At 35.9% G+C, this 13,796-nt stretch overlaps 2 protein-coding genes across 3 annotated transcripts; one reads left to right on the plus strand and one right to left on the minus strand.

Moving 5' to 3' along the window:
* Window positions 1–1,259: 1,259 nt before the first annotated feature.
* On the minus strand, window positions 1,260–3,751 carry LOC107757542 (rho-related GTP-binding protein RhoG-like). Its single transcript, XM_016575055.1, has 2 exons — window positions 3,431–3,751; window positions 1,260–3,156 (listed from the first exon to the last, which is right to left on the minus strand). Exon 2 carries the CDS (start codon window positions 3,131–3,133, stop codon window positions 2,558–2,560), a length of 576 nt encoding a protein of 191 aa, XP_016430541.1. The 5' UTR covers window positions 3,134–3,156; window positions 3,431–3,751; the 3' UTR covers window positions 1,260–2,557.
* A 1,195-nt stretch (window positions 3,752–4,946) lies between these two features.
* LOC107757544 (calcium uptake protein 2, mitochondrial-like) lies at window positions 4,947–12,687 on the plus strand. 2 transcript variants are annotated; one of them, XM_016575056.1, is made up of 13 exons: window positions 4,947–5,177; window positions 6,541–6,676; window positions 7,086–7,136; window positions 7,384–7,415; window positions 7,582–7,657; window positions 7,876–7,923; window positions 8,999–9,081; window positions 9,987–10,040; window positions 10,140–10,234; window positions 10,609–10,780; window positions 11,352–11,460; window positions 11,604–11,761; window positions 12,069–12,687. In XM_016575056.1, the coding sequence occupies exons 1-13, from the start codon at window positions 4,983–4,985 to the stop codon at window positions 12,168–12,170; spliced, it is 1,311 nt and encodes a 436-aa protein (XP_016430542.1). In that variant the 5' UTR covers window positions 4,947–4,982; the 3' UTR covers window positions 12,171–12,687. The 2 variants fall into 2 exon arrangements, with proteins under 2 accessions (XP_016430542.1, XP_016430543.1); XM_016575057.1 differs by lacking the exon at window positions 7,086–7,136 and having other exon boundaries at window positions 4,983–5,177; window positions 12,069–12,170.
* The last annotated feature ends 1,109 nt before the right edge of the window (window positions 12,688–13,796 follow it).

The following is a 13,796-nucleotide window of genomic DNA, read 5'->3' on the forward strand; positions in this document are numbered from 1 at the left end:
CTTGCTACTTTGCACTTTTTGTTAAAAAATGTTTATTTACTATGTATTCAGGTTTTTTAAGGTATCTAGTATTTTGATACTTAATTTCCATGATCTAAATATTCTTAAAAATTAAAAGTTTGTTGTCATTTGGAAGTGTGTAGGCCTTCTTGCATTATTATGCTGTTACATTAAAAAATGGCAATAATATCACTTATAACAATTATTTCTGGGGCAATATATCGCACAACAAAAAGTTGTTATCGTGACAGGCCTAGTCGTATATCAACTATAAAATGAAAATATATGAAAATATAAATGGATTCCATCTAGGGCTGTGCAATATATCGAAATTATCGAAATATCGCCAATGTACATGTCACAATATGCATATCGCTACAGCTTGCAATATTTGGGGCCATGAACAAAAGACAAAGAGAAAATCACTCACTGCTCTTACCTAAATAACTTTTGTAGTTTAAATAAGAATCAGTGCATATTGAATTCAAAGAGTAAATTCTAAGCAGTGTTTTATTTTTCCTTTTTATTATTCAGTTCCTAAACTCATGTTAAAATGATTACACTAATGTTAAAATGACATTTGTATGTAATGCTCGAGTAAAACACTACCGTTCACTTTCATAAGTTGTTGTAGGGGTGCTTTCTTCTCACAAAAAGTGAAATATGTATACTAGTTATATTAGAATCAGAATCAGAATGAGCTTTATTCACCACTAAGTGTGCGCAAACAAGGAATTTGTTGTGGTTTTACAGGAACTCTTGGTACATACATACATACATACATACAAATAACCATATGCATTATTTAATGAGTTATCGCATAACGCATTTTTCTTCAATATCGCACAGCCCTAATTCCATCTTTATTAATTAACATGAATAAAAAATATAAATATGTTTAAGCTAATTTCATAGCCTTTTTTTCTTTAATCTTAAAGTGGTTTGATGGAATCAATTGTGGGTTGAGAGACCAAACACTAAAATGTTACATCATCCATGAACGTGAGACATGCCAACTAAGACATCCCGTTCTAAAACAAATGTTAAGCATTCAGACCTAAACATTAGATCATTACTCGAACAATGCCTCAACACAAATCACACATACACAGCTGATGGTTTTGTTTAACTGTGAAAGCATTGTAAAGAATGTCAGAGAGATGCAGCTGTTCTTTCTTTCTCATTCCCTCTTTCTCTCTGCATTTATGCAGAATGTCATAAACAAATCTGAGGTCAAAGAACGGAAGCCAACCATTCTGTTTTACTTTAAAACTGGTTTATTTTCTCATGCAAGTGGAGGTATATTCTTAAAATAATGACAGTTTCAAGAAATAAAAACAGCTTTAATACAAAAAAAAAAAAAAAGCCAATTGTTGGTGTGTTATTGATGTCCTAAAAACAAAATTGTTGAGAAAGCAGCCTTTGGCAAAAAAAAAAAAAAAGAAAACAGCTGATGTTTATCATATAAAAAGTAGACATTCAATATATAAAATGTAAATGTGGACCCAAATGAAGCCTAAACCTGAATGTTCCGAGTCTTTTTGTACATTAACTACAGTCTGGATGTTTCATTGTATAACGGAGATGAAAGAGAGTGTTTATCTCCTCCATCAGTTCTTATTAGGGCACTTCATTGGAGTGAATCAACATTCATGGTAAAATACAAATATTAGTGGCACTTCATTTTCAAAAACAGGGTTGTAAATTGTGAGGATTCAGGCACAATGATCCAAATACAATGATCTTCATTTCTACCTCAAGAGTGTTATAAAACAGCACTATATCCCTTCATTTACAGCTCTTATAGAAGGCAGGTGAGCTACAACAGCTCTCTGTAAACTTTCAGCAGCCCTTTCCAGCAATAAATGTCAACTGGCACCCAAAGTAGCACCCTAGATGAAATGAGCAGAGGAAGGAGTTTATGAGATGTCAGAGAAGGGGCCAAGCACTAAAGGCACACTGGGATTCCACAGAATTTCCTGACTTAAAAGTCAATCAACCCTACAAAGACAACAATACAAGAAAAATGGCATGTTGTGGTAAACGTAGGTCATCAAGCCTTAGGATCACACATTAAAATACCATGCATATCAAGTGGATTGTGAGCCCTCCTAATTGTGTTACTGATGCGGTAAGGGAAAGACAGCATCTTCATAAGACATCCAGTCTGAATTTAGACTGAATTTACACTTTGGTGCATGAAATATCCTCTGAGTGATTCCTAAAAAAATGCTGGAGTTTTTAAGGCCTTATAGGAAGGCAGAAGTCGTCGATGCCTGTAGTCCTTCAGACAAATCCACTCCACTGCCCTGGTCTGCCTTACTTAAGATTACAACACCGTATTTATGTCTTAGGTGATATGTACGTAAAATTAAAGCACAAATACAGAAGCACACACAGTCTCAGTCTCTCTCATTAACAGTATGTGCACCTATTGCTAACTGTAGTGTAGAAATACGAACAAAAAGTGGTAGCAACACACATTTGCAGAGACGATCACATGACACTTACATACCACCATTCATAAAATCTCTCTCACGCACACACCCTCACGTAGTTATAACAGCACACATTTCTTGGCATGCTTCTTGGCATTGGGGTAGAGAACGGCCCTGACTGCTTCGTTGAAGACCTCTCTGACCCCCTCCTGCAGAAGGGCTGAACACTCCAAATATCGCACCGCACCAATGCTGCGGGCCAATGCGCTGCCCTGCTGCGGAGTGGTTGGACTCATCCCCTGCTCTTTCAGCTTCTCCAGAGTCTCCTTGTCCCCTCGCAGGTCTCTCTTAGTGCCTACCAGCAACACAGGCACACCAGGACAGTGGTGGCACACCTCCGGGTGCCATTTATGCCGGACGTTGGCGTGAGAGGAAGGGCTGGCCACAGAGAAACAGATGATGAAGACGTGCGTCTGTGGGTAAGAGAGGGTTCGCAGGCGGTCGTACTCCTCCTGACCGGCCGTGTCCCACAGGTTGAGGCTGACGGCACGGCCATCCACACAGGTCTGAGTGCTGTAGTTGTCAAAAACCGTAGGAATGTACTCGTCTGGGAAGGCATTAGTAGTGTAGGAAATCAACAGGCAGGTCTTTCCCACTGCACCATCACCAACAACAACACACTTTATGGTCTGCATTTTGTTGCCTGGCACAGGGGTCCCTGAAAAAGAGAGAGAGATTTCATAACTCACTATACATGAAAAACAGCAGTTAAGACTACTATACAACAGGGTAATTGGCAGTTTGTCCGTATAAATATTAGTTATTTTTACGTATGAGACCTCTGCAAGCAACAAAGACCCAAAACAAAGTAATACATCTGTTCAGCTAGTACGTTAGCAGCTGATCCGCTAAATAAAAACGGCAATTATGAGACTTAGTAAGGCAGGACCATATCACCGTCGCTAAAAGTGTATTTTAAAAGTAAAACTCACTGTGTTTGGGTGGTCTGGAGAGCTGGATGAGTGTTTGCTTTGAGCTGCTCAAGTTTCCATCATCGCAGCAGCAAAGGCGCTTTGCTAACCGACTAGCGGATGAGCCTCACATGAATCAGTTATTAAACATAGACAAACAACTCCCGGAGGTCTCTAACTACGCGTAACAACTGTACAAAACCTAAACACACGTACGAAGTCTCGAAATACTTTCAAATGAACATCATTTGAGGTAACTAAAACAAATTCTTCTATGTGATTCGCAGTCCTTTTCTCTCACTGGCTCACTCATTCTTCAACTTACGGCTAACGGAGACGACATTGGGTAACACGCCCATGTCGCAAAGGCCTGTGGGAAATGCAGTATAGTTTGAGAGTAAAAAAGCTACAAATGTTTGCATTTACATTTATGTAGTCATAATTTAATGTAATATTAACACAGGTATGACTGATTTACGCTATTGATTTACTAAACGTATTATCTTTTATATTGGTTTAACGCGACAATGACAATATATTCTAGGTGTCTTTTTACGACTTTATCCACATACTGTATGCAGGTCTCGTGTAATTAAAACAATGTGAAGGCTCGCGCTTTAACTTTCGGGTAACGGAGACTACATTGTGGACCACGCAAAGGCAGGTGGGAAATTATCTTTCATGCTGACTTATGCTGTGAATCAACTAAACCGCAATTTTAAAAAGTAGCCTACTGTATAAAAGTATTACACCAAGAACAACGTGTAATTTGCCAATTCAGAGAGTAAGCAGACTGACAGGGCTAACGTCAGAGTTATGAATTTTCACCCAAGTATACTTCTTCGATAGTTTTGTATTTTATATAAATTTCAGACTTCAATAGGCTAATGCACGAAAATTACAAACATTTTAATTACTTAACAAAAAAATATAAAAAAAATAATATTTTGATGTAGCAAGTGTGTTGTCATATAGGCGAGCTAAAGGTCTTTACCTGCTCTCTCACCTATAAGCTGCTTTTCTGTGTTTCAGAGTGTGGACTTTACCCCGTCTCACCCTTTCCTCCTTTTCATCTCCCATCATGGGCTATCAATACAGTCATAAATTCCCACAGTCTATTTACAGTATTTTACTGTCCCATAAGCCACACGAAGCATTTCACTTAAACTATTTTAATTAAATGTAAGCAGTTAAGCATGTTATCATTTATTATTATTATTAAAGTTGTTGATCTGTCTGGAACACTATGCCTGTCATCATAGGTATAAAAGTAATATTTCTAATATCACTTCTCCAGAGTAAACGGAATAAGACGTTATGTTTCATTACGCAAGAATATACACGGTGTGGCAACAAATGACTATGACTAAAAATGACTAAAACATCAGCATTGTTTAATTTACTTGTACAACTAGTCTGCAGATGATACTTCCATTACAGGATTATATAGTCAGCAGTCAGGAGCAGTGTACATATGCTCTCAGCCGGATGGGGGCGCCAAATCACAGCGTCTTATCACTCTAACTTCACTATCGACCAAAGTAGACCGATAAAAACTTCCCGCAGAGTAATAATGTCGACTTGGGCCAGGTTAGGCGTTAGTTTGCGGAGTACAGTCAGACGTTTCTGGCCTCTCAGAAATACAGGGTATGGTCGTGCTGTTGGAGCGGGTCTTCTGGGCTCTGTTGTAGCAAGCGGATTTATTCACTATAAAAATGAACCGCGATGGAGACTCTGGCCACACATCGTGTACGCGGAGGACGCGAAGGTAAACACACTTTTCTAATCAGAGACAACTTTTCAAATTACTTCTCAACTTCCTCGAATGTCATGTTGTCTGTAAAGTTAAAGACTTAACGGGCGTACTGTCATGTCCTTTGTTTGTTCGTAGAGTCACTATGTTGATACAGTCATCTGTTAAAGTTTAAGTATTGAAGTGGGACCAACTGATATTTAACGTTACATTATTAAACGGGTTTACGCATGTTTAATTTGTGTGTCTGAACTGTAGCCTATGTAGAGTCTCAGTAAATCCTAATATGTCTTCTTTTGCAAATGGCTGTTTATGTAGCTACATATATTTTAGATAGTTTGGATAGTAACACTGTTGCCATCACATTGTAGGTGGAGCTCTGTCTGTATAGTAGCATAGCAAACTGTAGCTGCTATGTGTCAACTAGGAACATAATTAAATGTATGGTTAATGATTCATTGTGTAATTAAAATCTACAGAACTAATTTAAAGAGTAAGATGTTACGGTCAGAGTCAGGAGTTCATTATTGAAGTTAATATCCATGACCATGACCACATATTGCTGTAACCATAAAAATTAAATAAACAGCTTAAACTGTTTTAAGGTATTCTTATGATAACAGGTGTTTTATTCATTTTAAACCTTTGCTGAAGAAAATTATATATTTTTTAATAAATGTATTTAATAATTGTTTTGCAAAAGAAAGTAACAAATATGAAATCTTGAGTCCACAATGTCTCTCCTGCAGTATTGTTTTAGTATTTATATATTATAATAGAATCCATTGATATTTTAAATTAGTTTTACTTTTATATTTATACTTTACGTTTTAATTTTAAAGTTTTAGAATTTTGTTATGTGCAATTGTCTTTTTTATTAGTTTTTAATATTTCAATTTAACTTTAAGTTTAAAACTAGTTTAAAACTTAAACTTAAGTTTTCTTCTTAATTATTTCAGTTATTTGTCAAGGCAACATTTACAATTTTTAAGTTTTTAAAGTTTTTCATCTAATATTTATATTTTATATTAATTTAGCTTTTTTCTACTAATGAAAATCATTTTTAATATTTTATATTTATATAATTTTTTATATTATATATTTATAGAATTTTAATATGCGTTTCATTTTAGTTAATAACATTACTGCTCCCCTTCTTGCCTCCTGCTTAATGTCATAGAATCGGCACCGACTTTTTGTTTAAAAAGGCACTGAACTTTCCATTTTCAACATTATTTCAATATACTGCAAAGAAAATAATTCACAATTCTAATGTTTTATAATTATAGAGTCCAAGTCTAGCTCTAAATAGAGTAGAGGTGCACTGCTCATAAATAAAACATCTGCTATTTCTCTCCATTTTTGTATATCTGTAAAGAAAGAGGAGATCGCAGTACCACCAGTGTCCATGAGACGCCTGCGGTTTAACCAGTTTGCCTCCATGGTCTATGAAGAGGAGCCATACATGACACCCAGAGACTTCCTCCATTCAGTCATGATGGAGAAGGTGGACCGTAAGTGACATACCACCATATGGATGTGCGAACACTCAGAAACAAACAAACAAACAAACACTAGGCAGGCAGTATTATGTATAAATTAGTACGTGATATTGTGCTTGCATTCTTATTCTATTGGACATTTGGGTTACACTTTATTTTAAGGTGTCCTTTTGAAAGTGTAATTACACAAGTAAATACTGATTAATATTAATTAAAAACATGTACTTACTATATGGTTTGGGTTTGGTTTAGGGTTAGTTGCATGTAATTATGCATAATGTACTATTATTACCATAGTAAGTACATGGAACATGTGTAACAAGGACAGTGTAAAATAAAGTGGTACCCACATTTGATAAAATGTAAACTCTTTATGAGGGCTGTTATCAACAAAATTCTCATAACATGCATCTTATCAAAGCAATCTTACAGCGAGAGACCAGACAACACAAAGACCCTAAAATGCTGACATGTACGTTCTTCTCACTTACATTCTCATTTATATAAGCGTGTTTCTGGTTTGAGTGTGCATCTGAGTGAAAGTGCTGTTTATCTGGTACTAATCATCTCTGCATGTTAGGCCTTGCATTCATAAAGTGGGCATAATGTAATCCAAGATCTTTTCAAACACCACAACACGCCTCAAAGCTATTTTTCTGTTGATTTTCACTATGCTGCAAAATATTGTTACAGCAATCCTTGATCTTTCTCTCTTACAGGCAAACTACAGAAAAAGATGCTGACTAAAGCAGTAAGTGTGTATGTTAGTTCGCATGAATGTTACTCCAAACACAAAGAGACTTGTTCTAAGTGAAGACTGTTATTATATGATCGTGACGTGTATGATGTGTGATTTTGCTGGAAATTTCACTGACACAGTCAGAGTTTTCCCTAATATCTGATTGGTCCATGGACAGGATGTGGATGAAATGATAAGGGTGGCTTCCAGGGCTGAGGCAGGAAACAACATGTTCAGAGGAATCGGAGACAAAGGTATATGTTAAGCAAACACATGCCTCACATATGCCAGAGTCTACTTGCTACAGTAAAGTACATGTGTTTGTGTGTACTAACTTCCTCTCATTGAGCAAGTGCTGTAATGAAAACTTAATTTTTAAAATGGTATGGTTTATAAAAATATTTCTATTTACATAATTGAGTGATTTAATTAAAAATATTAACATTGAATATCTCCTGAACCATTGTTTCAGGGCTGATCTCTTACACGGAGTACCTGTTTCTCCTCACTATTCTCACAAGTAAGTATTTCCTAACCTTTCCACATAATTTCATACACAAGTGTCCTATCAGTGCCAGTCCAGAGTCTGTATGTCACTGCTTAGACTTCTGTGCTTTTAGCTGCTTGATTATCAGATGGACACACATTTTTAGTCATAGTGATTTGTAGCCAAAAATGGACAGAGTTACTCATTTTCAGCAGGACTTGTTCTGTTCTGTTATTTTTGTGACATTCCTGAGGTCTGATTCTTTGACACTGTATCAAAATAATTCTGCACCGTTCTGCACCACTACTGAATCAACAGCATCATGGAAAAAAATCATTTTGGCTGAGATTGCAGTCTGAATTGAAATGTGATCAGGAAGAGTGACTGGCTGCTGTGAAATAATACAAACACTGTAACTGGTCCGTGCATCATTGTACTCACTGATTGCATGCAGCATTAGACATACAGCATGAGCATATAGTCTAGTTTGAATTAGAAATTGTTTTGTGACAATTAAAAATTGTTGATAAAATCATTAAGTGGAATAGAAATCAGAATTTGTCCTTACGATTCTCATTCCTTTCCCAAAAATTCACAGAAGACAGGTAGGAAGAAAATTGACTCACTGTATAATCACGGTGAAGTTTCAGCACTGCAATTTATTGTTCTTTACCTGCTTGAATACAATCAAAGATAATAGTTGGTCTGCACTGGAATAGATGTACAAAAAGACAAATTCAAATAGGCATGTTTAGAGCTCTATGTTGGTTTTTGATATAAAGTTTTCCTATTTTAGTGACAAATCCAAATATATTTCATATTGTACATGTGCATGTTCACTCAGTGCTTGCTATGAAACTATACTGGAGTTACCATAACATCAAAATTATATCACAGTTATATTAGTGATATTGACTGACATTGATCTGCAATACACCAAATCATCTCATTAATTTGCTTTATACTCATCAGTTTTCCCCCATGTAGCGATACGTTTTGTGTGTGTGTTTGGTGGTGGGGGTCTCTTTTGCTCACTTGAGGGGTCACAGAATATTCCAGAAAGTCGGTATCCATTGCTTTACTCAGTTTAACTGCACTGTGATTCCAGAACCTCAAACAGGATTTCATATTGCTTTCAAAATGCTTGATATTGATGGCAATGAGCATGTGGACAAGAAGGAATTTCAGAAGGTATGGAATGTCTTTTCACATTGGATTATATGACACTGTTTTTCCTTCACACTCAAACTGATAAGTGTAAATGTTGTTTAAAAACACTTTGTTGTAAATGCGTATAATTATATGAAGGTGTGCAGAACAAAGAAAGTTCTCCTGACTGGATTTTTAAAATTCTGGATTGTAAGTAATGTGGTCATTAGGGTGTATCTGCTTTGTGTTTCTGTTAATGCTGGCATGAGATGAGACCGATGTGCAACAGGTATGTGGGAATGGTTGATGCATGATTGGTGCATGATAGGAGCATCAGAAAAATGCATACATTATTTAGAATTTAGTTGGATTTAAATGTCTATTCACATGTATCAGTGTGCCATGTTGTCGAGGTCTAGGAAATTCACTAAAGCTGAAAAAAAAAGTGATGTGACGTGTAGCCAAGTATGGTGTCCCTTACTCGGGATTTGTGCTCTGTATTTAACCCATGCAAGTACACACACACAGCAGTGAGTAGTGAACACACACACACCGTGAACACACACCCGGAGCAGTGGGCAGCCATTTTTGCTACATCGCCCGGGGAGCAGTTGGGAGTTCGGTGCCTTGCTCAAGGGTCTCACCTCAGTCGTGGTATTGAGGGTGGAAGAGAGCTCTGTACATTCACTCCCTCACCTACAATCCCTGACGGTACCGAGACTCGAACCCGCAACATTTGGGTTACAATTCCGACTCTCTAACCATTATGCCACGACTGCCCCAAGCAATTTGAATAGACTCATAATTTTCTTTAGGGTAGATATAATTATACATCTCACGGTGGATAAACATCCCATTGTACCTTAACACACAAACATATGCATAAACACAAGAGAATAAGGGTGAATAAGAGTCAGTTATTTGAACTTTGCTCTCTTTTTTTGAAGCTGAAGAAAGTAATTCGACCAAGGAAAGAGCTTCTAAGGCAGGATAGGACAGAGGTGGGTACATGTTGTGTGCCTAGTTGTGTTTAATATCAAAGTTATGTTGTGTTGAATATTTTGTTGTTGTACTGAATAGCTTTGTCTTTTTCTTTACAGCTTTCAGACAGTGTTGATGAGGTCAACACTACACTACAGGTGTTCTTTTTTGGGGATAATGGCAAGGAAAAACTACAATACAAAGATTTCTGCAGGTGAAGTAATTTTACACCAAATTCACACTACCTGTGTTTACTTTAATATGTTAGTGTCTGTATGATATAAACTATAATTTTCTTCATGTATGCTACAAAAATAGCATAATTGATAGAATTTTCAAATTAGGATGTTTTTATTAAATGTAGAAAATGGATATGAGATTAGCAGAATACAGCAACATGTACTTCAGACCTCCAATAAAAATAAAAATCTATTGAATATTAATAGAATATATTATAGAATATACATTGTTCATATAAGTAAACCGGCTCTCTAACTACAACTGATAGGACACTATCCTGTGTTTCAACTTTTGTTTAGCCTTGAGAGATGTATTGCAAGGATTTTTTTTTTTTTTGGTTTTGTGTAGGTTTATGGAAGACCTGCAGGCAGAAGTGCAAGAAGTTGAGTTTCTGCGGTTTTCTAAAGGGATGAAGACTATGAGGCGGGAGGACTTTGCTGAATGGCTGCTTCACTACACCAATGAAGAGAACAATGAGGCATACTGGGAAAACATGAAAAAGAGGATCCCCACTGGGCAGGTAGCATCTTTTAAACACTAACATTGATAGTCCTGAATATTTTTAGCATATGTGCTGTTTAACACAAACCGACTTGGATAAAGTCTGATCTTAGGTCATTATTTATAGTTTGAGAGGAATAGATTCTAAATGTAAATAATAAGTGGCTAAGAATCCAGTGGCCACTCTTCAGAGATTTCCAACATATAGATGAAAAATTGTGCTCCATGCAGCTCTCCATCAGTCATATTTCTAGAGTCGAGTGAGCAAATCTGATGTCACTCCTGAGTACATGGTATTTACAGTCCACCTAGAGTTAGACAAATGGCATGTAGAGGACTCTAGAGCCTGCTGACCTGTTTGCCATGTGCCATTTATGACGAAAACCATCACCTGGCTAAAATTATATCAATTGAAAAGCATGTTTTTTTGCATTACATTGTACATTTGAATTGTAAAATAAAAGTAAATGTTATCAACACCAGAAGTGTTATTTGAAATTGTACATTCATAGCATCCTGTAGAAGTATTATAATTCCATAATGTACATATTATAAAGTTTCTGACTTTTTTATATATATATATTTGTCAGAGCATCACCTTTGGTGAATTTAAAGCATTCTGTCTCTTTACCAACAATCTGGAGGACTTTGCCTTCTCAGTCAAAATGATTAATGATGCCAGCAGGCCAATAGGAATGGGTAAGACTGATCTGGATGCCAGTAGTTATTAACTTTTAATAATAAATAATTGATTGTCCTCAATATATTTTTTGACCGGTCAAAATTGTATTGATTGAGTAACTGAAATGCATAGCACTCTCCCTCACGTTTTTGCTCCATAGCGGAGTTTAAGCGAGCAGTGAAGATAGCGACAGGCCACGACCTTTCAGAGAACGTTTTGGACACAGTTTTTAAGATCTTTGACCTGGACGGTGACAACTGCCTGAGCCATAAAGAGTTCCTCGCTGTGATGAAAGACAGAGTACTTCGTGGACTCAGGGTGAGAAACATTTGGCCCTTTTAATTGATAATTAATTATTAATTTCCATAGTTTCATTTAGCTAATTTACAATGTTATGGTATTAATCATTTGGTAAATATCATTAGTGTTAAAAATGTTATTGGTACTAAAATCTGACATAAATGCTAATGTCTGTGCAAACAACAATGCACATGATGGACAATAATTCAAAGAGCAATTATAGCCAAATCTTTTGACAGTAGTTATTAATCTTTGTGATTGCGTGTAAGTGGCTCAGCGCAGTAACCGGTAGACTTACTGTAGATTGCACTTGTGTGTTGTATAGGTTCAGCCCCAGCATGGTATTTCTGGTTATTGGAAATGTGTGAAAAGAGAGACACTGCAAGGAGCTCAAGAGGCTCTCCGTGAAACCGGCAGCCCAGTCTGACACAGGAAGAGGTCTGCCTTTGAGTGTGTGGCTGGTCAGTTGTGGTAATGCTTGCAATTCCATATAAGTCTGGGGAGGAGAATGGTACATAATTAATTGCAAGCACCAGGGATTGTTAGTTTTACTGTAAAATGTTTATATTAATATTGTTACTTTTTTATGATTTGGGCCAACAGCAACATCACTTCAAAAGCAATATTTTCTTTGGACCATGTAAACATTATAAAGTTTACTTTAGTGATGTTGCTGTTGGCCCAAAACATAAAAAAGAAACAATATTAATATAAAAATTGGTGATTTCATGTTATGAGCTTTATTGTGTGATATGTTTTTCTTTGAATTTGTGAAATGGCCTGTGAACACTCCAACAAGATTACACTGTCAGTTCATGATTTTTCTTGTGTGGATAACTGTTTAATAGGAAACACATTGTTAATTATATATAGCCTTAATTTTACTTTGGATGTGGTGTTGTTTACTATGGAAGCCCGTTTCCGCCCCTGAAAAAAAAGGTAATTGTGACTTTTTATCTCACAATTCTGACTTTTTTTTTTCTCGCAATTGCGAGTTTACATATCACAATTTTGTCTTTTTTTCGCAGAATTGTGAGATATAAACCCACAATTGCGAGTTAGAAAGGCAGAATTGTGAGATATAAACTCGCAGTTCTGACTTTTTTTCTCAGAATTGCATGAGATAAACTTGCAGTTGTGAGTTATGAAGTCAGTATTGCGTGATATAAACTCGCAATTACAAGAAAAAAACTTGCAATTCTGAGAAATAAAGTCATGATAGTGAGATATAAACTCACAATTCTGACTTTTTTCTCAGAATTGTGAGTTTATATTTCACAAGTCTGACTTTATAACATGCAATTGTAAGTCAGAATTGTGAGATATAAACTTGCAATTCTGAGAACTTATCAGTCTTTTTCCCTCCTCAGAATTGGACTTCATAACTCGCAATTGCGAATTTGTATCTCACAGTTCTGAGACAAAAAGTAAGAATTGCGAGAAAAATAGTCAGAATTGCAAGATACAAACTCGAATTTGTGAGAACAAAAGTCAGAATTGCAAGTATCTCGCAATTCTAACTTGATAACTTGCAATTGTGTGTTTATATCTCACAATTCTGAGAAAAGAATTGTGAATTGTGAGATAAAAAGTCGCAATAACTTTTTTTTTTTTAATTCAGTGGCGGAAACTGGTTTCCATAGTTTCCATATAAACTGTATGTGAACCTTTGCTGTTTTGGATGTTTATATTACATTACCCTGTGGATTACCTGTATTTAATGCAGATTTTATGAATTATGCAATTGCAAAAATTGTAAGACTACATGTGGTATTTGTGAAGACAATCTGTTTAATCTGTGAATTTTTTCCCCCAGTTATTTTTGGTAGTTGTTGTATTGCATATACATGTTATTTTTATTTCTGGGGCACTTTTCAACATTTAAAAAATACTATATTTGTAGTGATAGAAGATGCTAGTAATGCATTAATTTACCATTAATAAAAGAAACAGAAATCATGTGATGGCTATCAGTTACTTAAAAATATTACAGTGATTAAATGTAAAATATACAAAATATATTCAGAACATTAAGTCTTTCACCATATGTTCG

Source organism: Sinocyclocheilus rhinocerous, unplaced genomic scaffold (assembly GCF_001515625.1).
Source record: "Sinocyclocheilus rhinocerous isolate Xijiao unplaced genomic scaffold, SAMN03320098_v1.1 scaffold984, whole genome shotgun sequence".
Taxonomy (NCBI): Eukaryota; Metazoa; Chordata; class Actinopteri; order Cypriniformes; family Cyprinidae; genus Sinocyclocheilus; species Sinocyclocheilus rhinocerous.

Bases quoted from the DNA above. Each gene is read 5' to 3' on its own strand.
- LOC107757544 (XM_016575056.1), top strand. From the start codon at position 4,983: ATGTCGACTTGGGCCAGGTTAGGCGTTAGTTTGCGGAGTACAGTCAGA. The intron at 9,082-9,986 runs GTATGGAATGTC...CTTTTTTTGAAG, and splicing joins ACAAGAAGGAATTTCAGAAG to CTGAAGAAAGTAATTCGACC. The intron at 10,235-10,608 runs GTGAAGTAATTT...GGTTTTGTGTAG, and splicing joins CAATACAAAGATTTCTGCAG to GTTTATGGAAGACCTGCAGG.
- LOC107757542 (XM_016575055.1), bottom strand. From the start codon at position 3,133: ATGCAGACCATAAAGTGTGTTGTTGTTGGTGATGGTGCAGTGGGAAAG.